Raw genomic sequence first — 20,228 nt, forward strand, 5'->3', positions numbered from 1 at the left:
ATTGGCCTGGAGCGGTGAACCGCGGCCAGTGGGAGCCATGATCGGCCAAACCTGCGGACGCGGCAGGTAAACAAACCGCCCTGGGCTGCCAGGGGCTTTCCCTGAACAAGCGTCGGACCAGTTTTGAGAACCACTGGCTTAGGTTATGTCTACACTAGTGAGCTTAGAGTGGCACAGCTATACCGATGCAGCTGCACCACTATAAGATCGCTCATGTAGCCGATCTATGCCAATGTCATAGAGCTCTCCAGACAACATCATAAAACCACCTCAATGAGCAGCGGTAGCTATATCAGCAGGAGATGCTCTCCTGCTGACATAGTGATGTGGACGCTATCACTTATGGTATGTGTTTAGAATCATAGAATATTAGGGTTGGGAGAGACCGCAGAAAGTCATCTAGTCCAACCCCCTGCTCAAAGCAGGACCAATTCCCAACTAAATCATCCCAGCCAGGGCTTTATCAAGCCGGGCCTTAAAAACCTCTAAGGAAGGAGATTCCACCACCTCCCAAGTAACCCATTCCAGTGCTTCACACCCTCCTAGTGAAATAGTGTTTCCTAATATCCAACCTAGACCTCTTCCACTGCAACTTGAGACCATTGCTTTTTGTTCTGTCATTTGCCACCACTGAGAACAGCCTAGCTCTTTAGAACCCCCCTTCAGGTAGTTGAAGGCTGCTATCAAATCCCCCCTCACTCTTCTCTTCTGCAGACTAAATAACCCCAGTTCCCTCAGCCTCTCCTCGTAAGTCATGTTTTTCACGCCCTTCAGCGACATTAGTTTTTCTGGCATAAGTGGTAGTGTAGATATGGCCTTAGTCTCTCTTTGCCTCAGTACCTCATCTGTAAAACAGTGGGAAAAGCACTTCCCTACCTCACAGAGGTGCTGTGAAATACAATAAAAAGTTTGTGAGGTGCTCAGGTATTATCATGATGGGGCCATATACATTTGTAAAATAGGTAACTTCCCTTCCCTTTATCCTTCTGTTGGCTGTAGGAAACCCATAATTCCACTCTCCAACAGGCCTTCCTGCATTCCTCTCCTCCAAACTCTGTTAGTCATGCTGTTTTTCCTCTTAAAGAGACTGTTATCCAATAGAGCCTGCTGCTAATTCCCAAAACTATCCAGTGGGATCCTCTGTCCTATTCTTTTAGTTTTGTATATGATTCATTATGATAAACATGGCATATGGGAGGAAACATCATAGGTGCAGAAAGGATTTTTTTTTCTTTCTTACTGTAGATCTTAGTATAATTTATGCCAAATGATTAATGTTCAGTTTCTTTTTGTTACTGAGCATCAAGTGAAGCTCTTGTGAAGACCTAGCAAAATATTTTGCATGATAGCTAACAACGTGCCAAAATTTTTAAAAGAGAACTACTTAAGAAAATGTGAAACACACTCAAACACTTACTCATAACACACATTAAAGCCACATCCTTCAAAGAATGCCATCTCTGCATTTCAAAGAGTAGCAAAGTTATATTCTGTTACAGCATATGGAAGTATAAAGAAGTGCAATACACTTTAGATAAAAAAAAGTGAGTCACTCAAAGAAAGCAGAACAGGAGACTGTTACTGGACACCACCAAGAAAACCAGAGTATTATTTTTCTTTAAATAATACACATTAAAATGTCTAGTATCTCCTTCAGAATGGGTAAATATAGCATTTTTTCCCAGTGGAGAGGGAAAAAAATAGAGCATTAGCAGACTAATGAACTGCAGTTTTGCAGTTAGTTAACAAATATGAACTCAATCCTGAAAAACGCTGAGCATTCTGGCCCTGATCTACTTACACATTTATATGCATATTAACTTTAAGCATGTGAGTAGTCTTCCAATGGGACAACTCACTTGGGGTCTGATCCTACAGCACTTAAATCAGTGGGAGTTTTGCCATGAACTTCTATGAAAGAAGAATCAAGCCATTGTTCAACGTTCAGAATGTGTTTATTAACTGCTTTGTAAGATTGGGGTCACAGTACTCAACATTTTGCAGGATCAATCTTTGGTGAGAGGGTCTCTCTTTCTCTCTCAAAAAATAGTGAGGGTTGTAACTATCAACAGCAATGTTAACCTCCACAATCCATCTCAGAAAAGAGCCTGACTCAGAAATCTCATTTATTTCAGCAGGATTCCTCAGAGGATAAGGAACAACTCACCGTGAATAAATGCGGCCAAAACTGGCTCTAACAGTTTTATTGAATCTTCGTGCAAAAATAGAATGGGGAGTCAGGTATAGGTATTTAGATAGTGACATTCCATTTTTTTCTTTCTTTTCCTATAGCTTCATTCTCCCCTCCCTAGTCTTTCCCTAGGAAAACTCCATTTACTTTAATAAATACACTCTGAATGATCAAAAACATCAAATGGTACAAATTCAAGTGGAATGAAGAGATCTGTTTTCCAACTAAACAGTCCTGCTCTCTCTCTCAAACTGTTTCCCAACACACTCTAAGGTGGTATGGACAACTGCTTCAAATGCCTACCAACTTCCCTGCAAGAAATATCTTCAACTTTGACCCAATAGAAGCAGATTTGAAAAGACAACCCTCACTCTCCACCCAACTGACAAGGATCTGTAAGCTGTGAAGTTTGATCATGTGATAGGTGTCACTGTTGGATGAACCTTACCCTGCTTTGAGCATGACTTGTCTCTGGAACAGGAGTCTTCCTTCACCTCAGGCCCTGACACTCTACCCTTTCTTCCCATTCACTTTTCATCTCATGAGTCGTCATCACCTTATTATCATAATGCTTAAAGGCATTTTTGTGAAATATGGTAGCATGAGAAGTCTCACTATCCTCCATGCAAGTACAGAGTATATTTTAACCTTAATTTCATTTCAGAATCCCTATTCTTGCACGTTAACAAAGCGATTATATAGTCACTCTCTCATTGTTGAAGTTACCCCTTCTAAATACTGTTAAATGTTTTGCTGAATATCAGTGTCCTGTAGCATTTTCATGACCGACACAATGTTGTGTGTGGTTTTGCACAATGACAAGAGTTTGGCAAGACAAGTCTGAAATTCACCGGCAGAGCTGTATGAGGTAGCCTAACTTGTAAATTTCCTATGTGTACTATTCCCTGCTGTAGCTACTGCCATGTTCCTCGTGTCAGGGACAGATTAAAGCATAGGTGCAATAAGCCTATCTATGGAGCTGCAGCTCCTGGAGTCATGTGATAAGATCAGACTCTCAGCTGCCTTTTTTTTTTAAATAAAAATTAGCCCTCATGGATACAAAGAAAAGACTGAAAACATGAAATGAATGTAACTCGTGCCTGTCTCAATCTGCAAACAGACTGAACCAACAGCTCCAAGAGGGGTGAACTGACCCATTCATCTGAATTGTGAACCCTGCTGCTACACCAAGAGAACTAGGAGGTCTTGTGTAGGAGTCAAGTATCAGAGGGGTAGCTGAGTTAGTCACATGCAACCGATGAAGTGGGTATTCACCCACGAAGGCTTATGCTCCAATACGTCTGTTAGTCTATAAGGTGCCACAGGACTCTTTGTCGCTTTGTGTAGGAGTGTGGCTGGGGAGCCCCAAGTGGTTTTTTCCTGGATTGCCTTAATTCAGTCCAGCATCATGCTGATAAGCACCAAATTCATACTGATCTTTCTTACAAAATCCTTATGTTTGTCTCTTCCCGTCACAAACTTCACATAAACCATGTTTGTTTTAAATAAAATATTGATTCAAATGATAAATTTCAAGATCACTGTTGGCAATGCAACTTTCTATTCACGTTTCACAACCATTTGAAATACTACTACTTAAATCTCAACAAAAAGGTAGAATATGTGTTTAATAACCAATGTCTTCTTCCTGCACACTAAGGTTTCACATAATATTATGCTTCAACTGGACTTGGGCAAATCCAGGAATGGCTGTGCTCACCTCAGGCTCTGAAAGCCATTGGGACAATCTGCCAAGCTCACCTGGCTTGTCAAGCCTAAGCCTGTCCTAGAAAAAAAACACACAGTTTTAGTAGACTTCTGTATTAAAAGCTGAGGCTATGATGTGAAATAATGTATTCAGAGTGAAAAGAGATGAAAAATAATGTGATTTTTGCATTCTAAAAGTTGTTTGTTCAGCTATTCAAGTACTCAGGCAATGAAGAAGGAGAAGATACCAAGGGCCCGGTATTGCCAGGAGTTGAACATCTCCTGGGAGGCACTGGGCAACTCCAAATTAGAGTGATTTAATGGGAATTGAGGATCCTCAGCACCTTGCAGGATCAAACCCTAAAAATAATCTAAAACAATCAACAGCTCTGTATAACTAGGGTTCAACAGCTCTGTATAACTAGGGTTAACCATAAGAAACGGTACAGCTGCAAATTGCATTCCTCTTTAGAAAAGGAACTTTTTGTGTCATCACTGAGTCTAATATTTAAAATTTGGCAGCAGAAAAAAGACAATGGCATTTTGGCTCAGGAGCACTTTCCAATTTACAGTAAGTACAAGACAAATAAAATAATATTATCTGACTTGCTGGGGGGGGGGGGGGGGGGGGAACTGCCCCAGAAAAGCACACAAAGGAGCAAGTGAATCCTGTAGTGCTTTAACAGAAAACAATAAGTGTTTGGGACATTTACCATAGGAGGAAACTTTGTTTAATGCTGTCTGCCTAAGGAAGTTTATATTATATATAATACTCTCTCTCTGGCTGTACTGAAGTCAATGTTACAGCTCCCATGGAGTTTAAATGGCCAGGATTTCACCTAGAATGAGCATTGTTAAAAGGACTCCCTAATCAACCAAAAGTAAAGCAGTCTGGACAGTAAAACTAACAACCAACCAGCTGTCAATGATCTGAATCCTCTGAGTGCTCTGTTTACATTATTCCTGGATTTTCCCCTCCTCCTTCTCACCTACTTCTCATCCATATGTTAAATTGCACAAGTTCAACATATATATATTTTTTAATCAATTTAGTTAAACTGGAGCATGTTGTGTGTGTAGACAGGACCTGAGATTGAAACTGTTTGAGGCAGGGACTGACATTTACTGTATCTTTGTACAGTACTTAGTAAACTGGAGCCCTGACTTGACTAAAGCCTGTAGATACTACTGCAATATAATTGCTAAATAAATAATAATTAATTAATAATAGCACTGTAATTAGAGCTATTGGCAGAAAGTGGGGATCTAATACAATGTGAATTTCACATTTTATCGTTTGTTTTGCCATTTGCAAAGGCCAAATACAGTATATGATTAATAATGTAACCGAATATAACATTTTTCAAAACTAATAATAATTCTTTTTTCATATTTTATTCCTTACTAAATGTGGCTTGATTTATCTTGATTTGAACAGAACTTTGCTACATATTTTTCAATAAGTGCTGGTCAACGACTGTACAGAAGTGATTGAAACAAATTACTGCCACAGTGGAAAGGTGCTAATCTTAAAAATTGACATCAGTCTTATCTGCAATATAGATGAATAAACAAGTAGAAATAAATCAGTGGTGGGAGTAAAGCATTTGTGCAATATTTGCTTTGCAAACATTTTTGCCCTTGACTTGAGTAAGTTTATTATACTGAATTTCCTATGTCTGTCAAGTAAGAATTCACTGCAATAAGTACATACTTATAAACTCAAAATCTTTCCTAACTAATATTTTGAAGCTGATATTAAGGGTCATTCTGCAAAAAATTAATAAAGTTAATGATAAAACAAATGTTAATTGCTTATGACGGCGTAAGAATGACTTGTAGCCAATATAGTCAGCCTTTAAGAGCTGATGAGCCATTGTAGCAGCAAGTGAAATTGGAGAGAGAGCCATAAAATAATCACTCATCACGCAACATTCTGGGTTTGTGTTGTGATATTGTTTTATGACTTTGGGCCAAAACCCTCAGCTGGTCTGAACTGGTGTATCTCCATTGGCTTCCAGTTTACACCAGCTGAAGCTTTGGACCTATGTGTGGTGATAATACAGTGTAATCACATATTGACACAACATTACAAGGAAAACATCACAAAGCAGTTCTATGACATGACATTGATTACGTTGAAACTCTTTCTGATTCCGCTACCTGGAATTTTTCTCTCTTTCCCTCTTTTCCCCTCCTGAATGCTAGGAAGGAGACTGGAGGTACTTTTTCTCTCCTCTCTTTCTCCTTACCTCCTGGATTCATGGAGTGAAAGAAAAATTCTAGCAACAAATCTTTTTGCATATCACAGTAATGGGAAAGTGGTTCTGACAGCTTACATACTACCATTCCAACTGCCCTGCTCTCCCTGTGAAAATACACCCGAGATCAGTGTTCTACTTAGTCTACCAGAAACACAGAAACACAGGCATAGCCAGTAGGACTGTTGAATCAAAAGCTGCATTGTGGCCCTGAAGATATACACTCTGAGGAAGAGTCATAGGTTGAGTATCACTGACTTAACATAGGACGCTGGTATGTTGCTTAATGCTGTGAAAAGTCTCATGGACTTCAATGAGACTCTTCAATGTAGAACGGACTTTGCCTAGTAGTGAATGTTCACAAGACTGGGGTCTAGTGTTGGATGACTAAAGAAGAATTTGACTCACATATCAAATAGGGGAGAAGAAATACGTGGAGGAGTGTACATAGTTTACCTATTACAATCTATGATGTCTTCCTGGAAGACTTGAAGAGCTCGAAAGCTTGTCTCGCTCACCAAGAGAAGTTGATCCAATAAAAGATATTACCTCACGCACCTTGTCTCTCTAAGGGACTGACATGGCTACAACAAACCTGCATATCTTCCTGCAAGCATAATTCTTAATATTAGTTTTGTTTGATTGATTGATTTTAAATAGAAACAGATCAGTTTGCAGAGGAACTAGTTATTAAAATTATATCACTTAAGGACCAACGCTACAGAGCAAAGCAAACATTGTCTTTAGGAAGATTTTTCAGGATTTGGTCCATATTGTGTATTTTGAAATTAAATAGACTTATGTACTGCAGCAGCATTAACTGAAGCAGGTGACGCAGCAGTGGCAAAGAGAACTGCAACATGTTTTTAATACAAAATACTATAATCTGAAGTACACGTGATTATTTTTTTGGGCTGCTATAATTTATGTACCATTGGATTTCATCACTTTTCCTGACCATATGTATGTGATAAATCTAATGCAAGTACACCCTATGCAAGATATTAGCCCCTTCTTTATGCCTTCCTTTTGGAGTAATGTACAAAACACTACTTTAGGAAACACTATATATGAGAGATGACTGCTTCTGCATAAACAATAGGGAAACGATAAACTGATTTTTGGGAAATGGTATATATGCCATGATTTAAAAAATAATTCTAAGAGAATTTGCGTGGCAGAGTATCTCTAACTACATAGGTTGGAGAACTAGATTGGGGAAACTTTATGAATTTTAAGGCTCAGTTTGAGAATTTATATCTTCCACACTTAGCTTTGGAAATGAGAACTGAAGTGGTAAAAAATCAGTAATTTTCTGTCAAGCCTATAACACCAACTTTAACTTTGACTTTTATGAAAAACTGCAGTATTTTACAGTAAAGTTCAAATGACTTCATTACATTATTGTAAGCTGTGGGGATGTGGACTATTACTGTAGGTACTACTATCACTGATTTGGGGAGGTTGCTGACCTGTAAATGGGGAGAAAGGTTTGAAAGGAGGGAATCAATGTCTTGCCATTGGGGAGGAGGAAATAAGAGTGCTTAACAGCTGGGAGGGTGTAACTGGTTTGTTATTACAATAGAGGAAGTATTAGGAGTCAAGAGAAGAGTTGGACACTAGTGTGTGTGTGTGTTGGGGGGGAGGCAGGAAGCGATATTCATCTTGGCAGATTCACATTTTATTGGTATGCACATGACATAACACTGGACAACCAGCGTTTCTTTATTCCCTATCCTGGAGTCACACCCTCTTCACCTGGGAAGTGTTGTTTTTCTCTATTATTTCAGAGATTTGGTCCTGGAATTGGATTTCTCTCTTTTACTATTTTATATCTCTAGAAATGTGAAAATTTTTGGAGACCCAGTCATTGAAAGAGCTTAAGGAAACAGATTTACTGTGCAAGTATTTTCTAATTTTCAGAAGTACAGAACTTTCTTAGTTATGAACTAAACTTTTAACATATCAAATGTACTATTTTAACTGAGGACTGGTCTAAAGTCTTGAAACCAAATGAGTGGGGACACTAGAAGATAATCAGATAAGTTGCTAAATGTGTGTTTTTGGCCTAGTTGTGGAAGCTTACTCACACAAGTAGTCCCATTATATGGGACCACTTCAGTAAATACTCACCAACATGATCCACAACCAGAAAAATATTTCAGTTTTCTGGGAGTGGATTCTAAGCTGTGGGAGTTTCTGAGTTGTGGAGAGGCTGAGTGTGGAGGTAGGGCAAGGAATTCTCTTTATGGATAGTGCTTGGAGCCTGAGGGTGTTTCTATGCAAAAGGCAGATGAGGAGGTTAAAAGAATATTTATTTTGAGTCAATGGCAGAGGGCAAAGGCAAACCAAAGTAGGATCAAAAATGTTTTTCTCGAGTGTTTACTAGGCTCACTTAATGTTGGATGGAAAATCTGCTTGGTTTCTGATAAATAATACTTTCGGCTACCGTTGGCAGCAAAACTGTTTTGATAATTGTTACAAAGGAGGGATATACCACAACAAAAAAGATAAAAGATGTTTAAAATTGTCTTTTCTTTAGAGGTAATGGGATAAACTTTCAAAGCTGTGCATGGTTTCTACACAATAAATCCCCTTAATAAATAACACAATTTTCTTCTGCAACTCTTGAAATACTGAAATAAAAGTGTAGTCTATTGTGCAATGTGTTATAAAAGTTTAAAAGTAAAGGAAACATCAGACAGTCTCCCTTAAGTCTGAAAATGCATATAGTAGCAATAATACCAAATATATATTACCACTAGGATTGTAAAGAGTATATCTTATTCTTTAGCCTTACGTTTTATTACAGTTGCAACAAAGTAGATTGTAGAAAAATATTGTATAAGATAACTCCTTACACTACTAAAAGACAAAACAAAAACACCAAGTCCTCCTTTATATAACTCTAGTTAGCTAAAGTAGAAAAATGATCTATGACCAGCTCCTCAGTGGTTGTAAATTGGAATGAGTTCAGCAGAACAATGCTGATTTATATCATCTAAAGAACTGGCCCCTAATGTTTTTTGATCCTGTAAACTTGGTGAAGGTTCACTGCTCTATTTTGGCATTTGACATGTGAGAAATGAAAAAATGCTATGAAACCAACTCTGGTGTGTTCCTTTAGTCATTCAACAACAACAAAATCCTTCCATATAATCAGTACTCTGCAAAGCCAAGCATACTTCTCATCACTGCCAAAGAGTGACTATAAAAACTTATTTTTAAATTAATCTGCAATCCTCTAGATGAACTTTAACACATTCAAAAGTTCTATTGCAATTAGCACCCAAAAGTCTGACAGCTTGAATGAATTTAATCCTAAATTCTGCTCTAAATTACATCTGTGCAACCCATGGACTTAACTGGACATCTAAAATGAAGGCAAAATTCCACACTTTTAGTTGGCAAACCTGGACTATACATCTCTTAAAAATAGGCTTTGCTGCAGTATTTCAGCACTTTTGTTTCCTCAGAAGGAAACACTGGATGCAAAAATGAAAGAAATGGACCTGATTCTCCTTGTCTTACACTGGCATAAAACAAGAGTAACCCTATTAAAGTTAATGGAGTCTCACTGGCATGAAATCAGTATAAGTGAAAGAAGAATCAGGCCCATTGTTTTTAAAAAGTTAACAGCATTTTCTCAAGTTTCAGTAAATGTTTAAAGTTCAGGGCAAAAATTTTGGGGAGAGCTTATTTTGTGAGAACTAGTTTGTTTTACCTACACAATGTCACATTTTCTGAGGGCTAAAAAGACAGTTCTAAAAGCTCCAGTGGAATTAAGAGAACGGAAAAGTCCAATTGTACTTCACACTGGTGAAAATACAAGGGTATGGTTATAGTAACTTGGACACAATATACTCACCAGCTTGCCCAAGGGTATATTCCTGATGTCTTGTTCCTATTCTGTTAGTAGCTGTGCAATTATATCGCCCAAAATCATTGTCAGATGTGGGAGCAATCTTGAAAATAAGCATAAACAAAATTTTAAATATTATTTTCTAATGATTAATTACAAAAAATATCATTGACCTTCTCAAAATTTAAATTCATTCTGCTTAAACAGTATTAGGATGTCCCCTTATTTTACCTTGCCAAATACATTGCACAAAATGGTGACATAAATGTGGTGGATCTGTGACAAATTCCCTCTTTTTCAAAGCTTGTATGAAAAAATATTCATGAAACAACAGAAGGATAAGTTGAAATATTTCAAATCCAGAGTTTCAACACTGAATGGAAAACATCCTCTAGGGAAGTTAAAGACAACATGACCCCTCCTTCTGTCCATAATAGGTAAATGAGGCCACTTTGTCCTAGGAAAGAGGAAGGGACCAGGCTACGAGCCCTCTAGAAATATTTAACCTAACATTAGGGGTAGGTGGTGACTGAAAGAGGTAGGTGAGCTGTCTTCCAGGATATCTGGGTCCTTACAAATGGACACTGCAAGATTCAGGGTATGCATAGCTTTATCTGTGATCACTGGAAAGTAGCGTGGCTGTGAAATATTGGTAGGGGAAAGGTGTTAAATGTATTTCCTCAAATGTATTTGAGTAATACTACTTTAATTTAAAACAGTGTTTCTCAAATGCGGCCACCAGGGGCTTTCCTTGCGGCCACACCCTCCTGGGCTGTGATGAAGGTGTGGGGGGAGGGCAAAGCAGCTGCCCCTCTCCCTCCCTGTTGCTCCTGGATGGACCACATTGGTATTGGTTGCTATGGAGACACCTGGGGCACAATGCGGGAGGACCAGGCAGCCAGTGAATCCCCCAACTTCCTGGGGGATGTGGGGGGGGGGGGGGTGAGGCTTGGGCTTTGGGTTCAGCCCTGGGGTAGTGAGGCAGCAGCCTTTTCACAACAGACTTCTTGTCTAGCACTAAATCAGTTACAATGATTTGGACATGTATTTGTTTTTCCTGCAGCTAATTAAGTATTTTAGGAAAAAGTGTGAGAGCGGTCACCAGCAAGAGTTGGTGGCTGCACTATGAGGCCACCAAATAATTTGTCCTGAGAACCCCTGATTTAAAACACTAGATACTTAGAACTTGTCCATATGGAGAGTTAGTGCATGACAAGCTGGGGTATAAATCTGCAGCATACTAGCAGTCACATAATAAATTGCAGTGTGGACATAGCGACTGTGCATTAAAAGTTCCACAGAGCACTTTGACCTGCCGTTGTTTGAAACATCAATGGGTCAAAGAGCACTATGGAACTTTTAGTGTGTGGTAGCAGTGTTCAAATGGCCAGCTAGCATGTGGCATGCTAGAGCACTGTAGATGTACACCACAGCTTGCTATACACTAACTCTCCATATAGACATGCCCTTAGTGGTCATTCTTTTAACAGAAGTTGTGACATTACAATTTCTATGAATATTGAGGTTTATGATCTCAATCTCCGATGTATAATGTAGGGGCCCAATCCTGACCTCCTCTTTTAAGCAAAACTCCCCTTGGTGTTAATGGGATTTTTGCCTGAATGAAGAACTCAGATTCAGAATTCAGGCAAATTTATAGTCACCATTATGTAAACCATTGCATATTTTCCTGATTACTAACTTATTTTTGCAGTACACCATTGGTTTCAACACTTCACTCCCCTAACAAAATATATATATATATATAAATATATAGCACCAGTAATGTCTATAACAAGTAGAAACAGATTTGCTAAACCCAAGATATCATATTCAGAACATTTCTCATTACCTTTACAAGGACTTTTCAATCATTCATTGTCATTATTGATACATTGGAAAGGGAAGAAAGATCCAATAGGGAGAATAAGCAGGTACATAAATGAGAAGGATAGTCAGGAGGGATTTCTTTCCTGGCATTATTTTTTAAGTTGTGCAGCTCTTATTTGTTTAAAATAGATATTCTAAGACACCGCAGTGATGCATTTTTCAGTCACCCACTCGCAGTGACGCTTGAGTTCTCACAGCTCAAGAGCCTTAAAAAAAGAGTCAGCAGATTCATGCTTTAAAATCACACTTCAACTGTGAACCTCCTTTTCATGTGACATAACTACAAACTGAATTTAAAAGAAGACAGTATAAAGATAGTGACATCGAATTGCTAGCTAGCCAGTAGTGTTTGTTTGTGTCAAATTCACAGTGACTTTGAACCCATTTCTCTTATAGTCTCTTAAAATCTTGTTTGCATGATAGTAAGCAGATACTATCCTGCTCCCTATGAAATCAATGACAGGGTTTTCGCTGACCTCAAAGGAAAAATGATAAGGCCCACTGACAACTTAGAAGCACATGTGTCAACAGTAAGCACTGCACTGTATTTTATAGACTACACTGATTTGCTGAAATTACACAGAAAATTTTCCCATAATCTTTTCAGCACTAAATTATCACAGAATTAGGAACAAAGCAACTCATTGGGATTAGATTTAATGTAAAGATATATTAGCAATCAGATATAAAATACATTTATTTTACTCACACAAATGGAAGATCTAAAATATTATGTCTTGGGTAATTTTATATACGTAATACTGAGAAATTATCCCCCCCCCCGTAGTGATAATATTCTTTTTCACTTTTAGAGCACTTTTCATTCAACAACACCAAAGCACTTTATATACATTAATTAATTTACCTTCACAACACTCTTCTGAGGAAGACTCTTTCTGACTGTTCAGGGGCTGCCCTACTGTAACTCTGAGCCAAATGTATGTTAAAACTTTCTGTTTTCTACTGTCTTTATAACTTCAGCAGAATAACTAGATCAGATACTTATTTGAAATACACCTCTACCCCAATAGAACGCTGTCCTCGGGAGCCAAAAAATCTTACCGCGTTATAGGTGAAACCGCGTTATATCGAACTTGCTTTGATCCGCCGGAGTGCACACACCCCCTCTTCCCCCCCCCGGAGCACTGCTTTACTGCGTTATATCCAAATTCATGTTATATCGGATCACGCTATATCGGGGTAGAGTACATAGGGTAGGGTAATGTACATGTTAGCAATGTTACTTCATTCCTTTCATTATACGTATTTTGATGTATTTTGTTATACTGCATCAGGATGTCAGTATATGATCTTTATTTCCATATTTACTAACTTCACTGGGGTCCATTTCCCTGATAAAACAGAACTGGAAATTGACTTAGGGAAAGGCATCCCCTAAAAAAGGCGGGAAACAGGACTCGGACTCCTAGTGTCTGGTACAGTGAGGATAGAATCCCCTCTTCTCCAGCTCCTCAATCCTCATATGAGGAGGAGGTGCTGGAGCCCAAGCAATGGGCTAGGGACCAGCTGTTGAGCGGGGAGGGGCTGACATCAGCCCTGCCCCAGGTGAAAATGATTAAGGAAGGAATCATGACCTGCACAGTATGAGTTATTGCAAGATAGTTCCCGATGAGTTAAGTTAATAAAGTTGTTGGGGCCTAATTAAATCCCATCCTTGGCATCTTGTTTTTCCTCATGTGCGCCAGTCAACATAGCTTGTTCCTGACTTATTGGGACTGACTCTAAGAGATAAGAAAAGACATTAGTCTCTATACAAAAGCCTTGTTATGGAGACTGCCAACAAGAAAGCCAATTAGTTTTGTACTGCATATACATGTCTGCTTTGAGCTGGACTGAAATGGCCAAATTCTTTTTGTGCAGGCACTAAATCATTGATAATATCAATCTACTGAATCAGTTTTAATATTTTTTAAATGTTCATGTTTTATTTACTACTTTGCAAACAACTCAGATTATATTAATGTTCACTGAGAGTGGTGAACTGAAGGCAAGACAATTGATTGGAACCAAGGACTTCTTTCTAGCTGATCACAAGGAATATGGAGATAAATAGCTCATAAGATTTTTTCTTCATTACATCACAGATCTGATCTGTAAGTGTTTTATACAACTCCAGTAATAACTCCTGACCAGTGAAGAAATTAAATGATTCCCAACTGATAAATGTAATTTGCTAATTTACATTTAAAGCCTTACCTCTAATATCAGCTTTCTTCCTGCACTGTAAGTCTTTAAATGGGTAGTATTTTTTGCAGGTAAAACTAATTTTCCTCTTCTCCAGTGAACTGAAGCTATAGGATTAGATAGTACTTCACAACTTATATTGATAGGATTGCCTTCCCAAGAATAATACAAGGTTTGATTTGACACAAATGTTGGAGCATCTGCAAAAAAAAGAGAGTATTAAACAAATACGTTATCTGCCTCTGTTTCCATAAAATATGCAACACATTTTTATTCAAGTACTGTATATACTACTAAGGTTATCATGGAAATTTGAATTTACAAATGTGTCACTTCATAATATGGACTGCTACAATGTCAGTTCTCATCTATGAGTTTCTCATGTAGTCATCTTGGATAGTTCTTTGAAACCATCTCATCAATATGCAGTGGCAATCAAAAAAGCTAACAGAATTTTAGAAACCATTAGTAAAGGAATAGATGATAAGACAGAAAGTATCGTAATGCCATTATATAAATCCATTGTACACCGAGACCTTGAATACTGTTGAATACTGTGTGCAGTTGTCCAGCTATACCGAAAAAAGGACAGGATACACTTGATATGGATTTAATCAGGCTGCAACTTTATTATTAGATGTCTGGGACTACCTGGCAGATAAGTGTACATTGTACAGTGCACGTAAACCCTGTTTGTTTTGTAACTACCTGGGCAGGGAGCTTCTACCAGCTCCCCGTCTTTTTCCATCAAGGTCCCTCAAGAAAATCCATTTTCGGGACCTTACCATCCACCCCCTTTCCCCACCCCATAGGAGGGGTAAGATGGGCGATAAGAAAGGGCGTTTGGCTCCATGCCGTTCCAACCATTGGAGCCCAACCCCCCCAATGTTCTGTTCATTTAAGTCCTTTACCAAGCCATTTATCTGGTCGCTGGATGCCTTCCCAATGGAGTACCTGCACTGGACATCTGCCCCACACTTACCAAATAAGTTGCGACATATAGCCTACCACACCTTTTGTGCTCATCATAATAGGTCTTCCCTAACACCTGCTGTGAGGAAGGTGAAAAAAACCACTCCACCGAAGCCAATATGGTGGTGAGGGAAAAAATTCCTTCCCAGCCCCCTTAAAAAGGAGGGAATAGCACAATGCCCACAGCAGGTTCAATCCCACCTGATAATCACACCTTAAGGGGAGGGAGGGTGGGTGTTGCCTTGCCTGCTGCATGGAGAACGGGGTTTCCAACGCCAGAGCTTGCACCTTTAAAGACTTCCACCCTTACATTCCAAGGGAGTGAGTCACTGCTGCAAAGCTGACCAACACCACCTTTTTGCAGCAGTTTCTCATCTTATTCTCCCTACCTGCCCCCCATTCACCATAAAGCACTACTGTCTTCCTCCAACAAGCCTGGGCAACGGCCCCCCTGCTTTCAGTGCAGGGCAGTCATTCTTGTTGTCCCATCTATATAGCTATATCAAATCTATATCTATCTATCTATCTATATATGAACTGGAAAGTTTGAAGAGAACGGAAAAAAATCAGAGGGATAGAGCAGCTTCCGTATAAGGAGAGATTAAAAGGACTGGGACAATTCATCTTAGAAAAGAGACAACTAAGAAGGGATGTCATAGATGTCTATAAAATAATGACTGGTGTGGTGAAAGTGAATAAGGAAGCCTTATTTACCCATTCCCACAACATAAGAATCAGGGATAACCCAATGAAATTAATAGGCAGCGGAGTTAAAATAAACATAAGGAAGCAGTTCTTCATACAGTGCACAGTCAACCTGTGGAACTCATTGCTAGGGGATGTTGTGAAGGCCAAAAGTATTAGTGGCTTCAAAAATGAATTAGGTAAGTTCTTGGAGGATAGGTCCAATGGCTATTAGTGAAGATGCATCCCCATGCTCTAGGTGTCCCTGAACCACTGACTGCCAGAAGCTGGGACTGGACGACAGGCGATAGATCACTGGATAAATTGCCTTGTTCTGTTCATTCCCTCTGAAGTATCTGGTACTGGCCACTGTCGGAACACAGGATACTAGGCTTGATGGACCTTTGGTCCTCACCCAATATGACCATTCTTATGTTCATGTTGGATTCTGGATCTCTTATTTTGGAAGAATTCTCATCTGGTAATACTGTATTAGATGATGCCCTAGTTTAGGGATCGGCAACCTTTGGCACGCGGCCCATCAGGGTAAGCACCCTGGTGCGCCGGGCCGGTTTGTTTACCTGCCGCATCTGCAGGTTTGGCCAATCATGGCTCCCACTGGCTGCGGTTCGCCGCTCCAGGCCAATGGGGGCAGCGGGAAGCGGCACGGGCCGAGGGATGTGCTGGCCAATTTTGGGGTCTTTTTCTTATATAGGCTCCTATTGCCCCCCACCCCATCCCGATTTTTCACATTTGCTGTCTGGTCACCCTACCCTTAGGAGGGGCCAGAATGATGGCTACTGGTGAAGATGAGGAAGGTGATGGTGATGAGGAAGATAATGGCTAACATTTCAGGTTGTTCTGCAAGGGATGGTGTGAGTGTGGATGTTCAGATCTACTTTCTGTATTATCTCTATCTAGCTTACTGAGTTAGAATGTGTGTGACTTTGATAAATGTATTAATAAAATATGTATTTGTAAATATAAAAGAGTTCCTATAGTGTGAGTGTTGCACTGTGCACATCAGGGTTCCCAACTATATAATAATTTTTAATAATACTGGGCCTGATCTTGGGACAAAAAGCTGGCAACCCTCAAAGTGATAACTGGGATTTTTTACTCATAATCTATAGATCAGGCTAAAGCCTCTATAACTAATTGAATGAGAGAAGATGGTCTTGTGTTTACAACTGAACTGAGACCTATGAGCACTGGGTTCAGTCAAAGACTCTGTCAAAGACTTCATACGTGACCTTCAGCAAGTCACTTACTCTCTCAGTTCCTGGTGTGTAAAATTGTACATTTAATATTCCTGTCCCCCATCCTTTTTCTGTTTAGATTCAGATTTCTATTTAGATTGTAAGATCTTTGGAGCAGGAATAGCCTTTTCCTATGTATATGTACAGCACCTAGCACAACAGGGCTCCAATCTTGACTGAGGTCTCTAGACATGACGTTTAGTAATCCAATAAATAATATTTGAAGATCCAATAATACACTGTCACCCTGAAAAAGCAGAGATGGTATATCCACGTATCTTCAGCATGTGTGCTTGAAGTCTCCTCCACAAGAGTATAGCTTGACTAAATGTGGGTAAAATTACCTGAAATCAACACTAAAATGTATTACACTATTAGAAAATGGTGGATCAGGAGGGAAAACCGTAAGTCTGTGAAAAGACTAAAACAATCAGTTTATATTTACATCAGAAAATTAAGAGGAGTGTTAGGAGTTTTGAGACCAGAACAAAGCATGAATACGGAAACGAATGCTGAAGTCTAGCCTCAGGAATGGTTTAACTATGTGTTTTCTTTGAAATGCAAATCTGCAAATTCCTTCCATATTTGCCTTTGTGAAAGAGCATCATCTTTTGGTATAATTCTGTTACTGTTACAGGTGTATATACTGGCCTTGACTGATATCACTGGGAGTTCTGAACGCAGTAGATCAAGGATGATATATATTACTGGGAGTAAGCAAAGATTTTCAGAAGTATTCAGTTTTTTCCTCTTCCAAAAGGCAGCAGTTGGCTCTAATTTAATAAGGAGTGAAAGAGATGTGTTCTCATGGCCATATTTGAGTTTTGTAGTATAAGCAAGAGCTCATCTTACTCTTTCAAAGGTTATAATACTGAGTAATTTAATCACACCTAGGTTGATGCAATACTTAAATACTTAAGTCAGAGCTATGGTACTTATATGTAACATCTAAAGGGCAGATTTTGGCCTGAAAATACTTTTATATGAAGGATGGAATAGCAGAGAAGCTGTAGAATTTGATATTTCATATTAACAGAGATTGTGAACAGGAAAGCTTGCCATAGCATCTCCCTGCATTATGATTAGATATGTTCAGCACTCTTAGCACTAAACCTGAGTGCAATGGCGACTCCTGGGATGATGGGCTGATTAGAGAGAATGGTCGGGAGGGTAACTGAAAAACTGGCACTTCCCCAGCAGGCAATTTTCGCATGCCTCTAAATATATGTAAGCGTGACATTGCATACTAGAGCCAAGAAAGTATGTGTGCATGTCTGACCACAGTAACATGTGCCACAAAATGCAGCAATTCCATCATGCATTTTAGATATGCAATTTCTATTACATAGCACATAATTTCTCAAAATTACTTGATATTCCTGAACTAGTGGACATTAGCGTGGATGCAGAAGGTGGCAAGTTGTTCCATCTGGTCAGCAGTAACTTTTCCCCCTCAAGATCTGATTTTTGATAATGATATAATCCAGGCTGGTGTTGTGTGCTGTTTCTAACTCACTTTTGATCAAATCGCATCCCCTGTATGGGAAGTCTTATAAGGCAAATGAGGAGGTTGTGAATTTCTGTAGGTACACACATCTTGGAGAACAGAAGACTACCAGGGGAGACATCTATCAACCTCTAGAAGCAAAGGCAAATCCAGGTTTCTGAGACCTACATTATTTATTCAATTATGTTTTTAAAAATGGACTGAATCTTATGTTCAAGGCACATACACTCATTCTTAAGCTGTTATGGGAATAGAGTGCCATATAGAATAGCAGAAACAAATCACAAATAGGACCAAATGTCCTCAAACAAAGTTGCTTCTCAAATCAACAGCTCAAAAACACTTGGCACTTCTAAACAAAAAAAGGTGTCTCAGTTTTCCCAACCTCCCAGAAGCCCTGGAAAAAGGGATGAGCCTCGCAGCATGAATTGCAGGTCAACAGATCTGGGCTTTAGCAAAGTGATGTGGGAATCCAATTCCAAAGTCCATGGCCCTTCATGGTAAATTACCTGCTTTAAGACCCTTTCCGAGCCCCTTCACTCTTACCAACAGGGAGGAATTTGTTGCAAATCTGAACTCATGGAGGATGGGTGAGGGTCCAGATGACTGAAGAAGGGCAAGCATAGTACCTATCTTTAAAACTGGGAACAAAGAGGACCTAGGGAATTCTAGACCAGTGAACTTAACTTCACTGGAAAGATACTGGAACAAATAATTAAACAATCAATTTGTAAGCACCTAGAGGATAACAGGATTATAAAGAATAGCCAGCATGGATTTGTCAAGAACAAACCACGCTAATTTCCTTCCTTGACAGGATTACTGGCCTAGTGGGTAGAGGGGAAGTAATAGATGTGATATAACTTGATTATTCTAAGGCTTTTGACACAATCCCACATGACATTCTCACAAAGAAACTAGGGAAATGTGGTCTAGGAGAAATTACTATAAGGTGAGTGGCACAACTGGTCAAAAGACGATACTCAGAGAGTAGTTATCAATGATTTACTGTCAAACTGGGAGGATGTATTTAGTGGGGTCTCACAGGGATCAGTCCTGTGTCCGATACTATTCAACATTTTCATTAATGGCTTGGATAATAGAGTGGTGAGTATGCATATTAAATTTGCAGAAGATACCAAGCTGGGTGGGGTTTCTATCACTTTGGAGAACGGGATTAGAATTCAAAATGACCATAACAAATTGGAGAACTGGTCTCAGTTCAATAAGATGAAATTCAATAAAGATAACTGCACATCTCTTCACCTTAGAAGAAAAAAATCAAATGCACAACTACAAAATGGGAATATTTGGTTAAGTGGTATCACTGAAGAAAAGGATCTGGAAGTTATAATGGATCACAAATTGATTACAAGTCAACAATGGGATGCAGTTGTAAAAAAGACTAATATCGTTCTGTGATGTTTTAACAGGAGTGCCATACGTAAGACATGGGAGGTAATTGTTGCTCTCCAGTCAGCACTGGTAAGGCCTATGCTGGAGTACTGTGTCCCTTTCTGGGTGCCACACATTAGGAAAAATATGGACAAATTGGACAGAGTCCAGAGGAGAGCAACAAAAATGATTAAAAGTTTAGAAAATCTGACCTATGAGGAAAAGTTAACAAAACTGGGCATGTTTATGTTGAGAAAAGATAACTGAGGGAGGACCTAACAACATATTTGAAGAC

At 39.2% G+C, this 20,228-nt stretch overlaps 1 protein-coding gene across 1 annotated transcript in view; it reads right to left on the bottom strand.

Annotated features, from left to right (window-relative positions):
- The window catches only part of NCAM2 (neural cell adhesion molecule 2), a 242,275-nt gene that overhangs the window by 113,039 nt on the left and 109,008 nt on the right, over window positions 1–20,228 (bottom strand). The window contains exons 10-11 of the mRNA XM_024212344.1: window positions 14,129–14,316; window positions 10,028–10,124 (exon numbers count right to left, since the gene is read on the bottom strand). Of these exons, the coding sequence (XP_024068112.1) occupies window positions 10,028–10,124; window positions 14,129–14,316 (285 nt within the window). The remainder of the gene's footprint in view (window positions 1–10,027; window positions 10,125–14,128; window positions 14,317–20,228) is intronic.

The sequence above is a fragment of the Terrapene carolina genome, unplaced genomic scaffold (assembly GCF_002925995.2).
Source record: "Terrapene carolina triunguis isolate 2854851 unplaced genomic scaffold, T_m_triunguis-2.0 Scaffold38, whole genome shotgun sequence".
NCBI classification, from domain to species: Eukaryota; Metazoa; Chordata; order Testudines; family Emydidae; genus Terrapene; species Terrapene triunguis.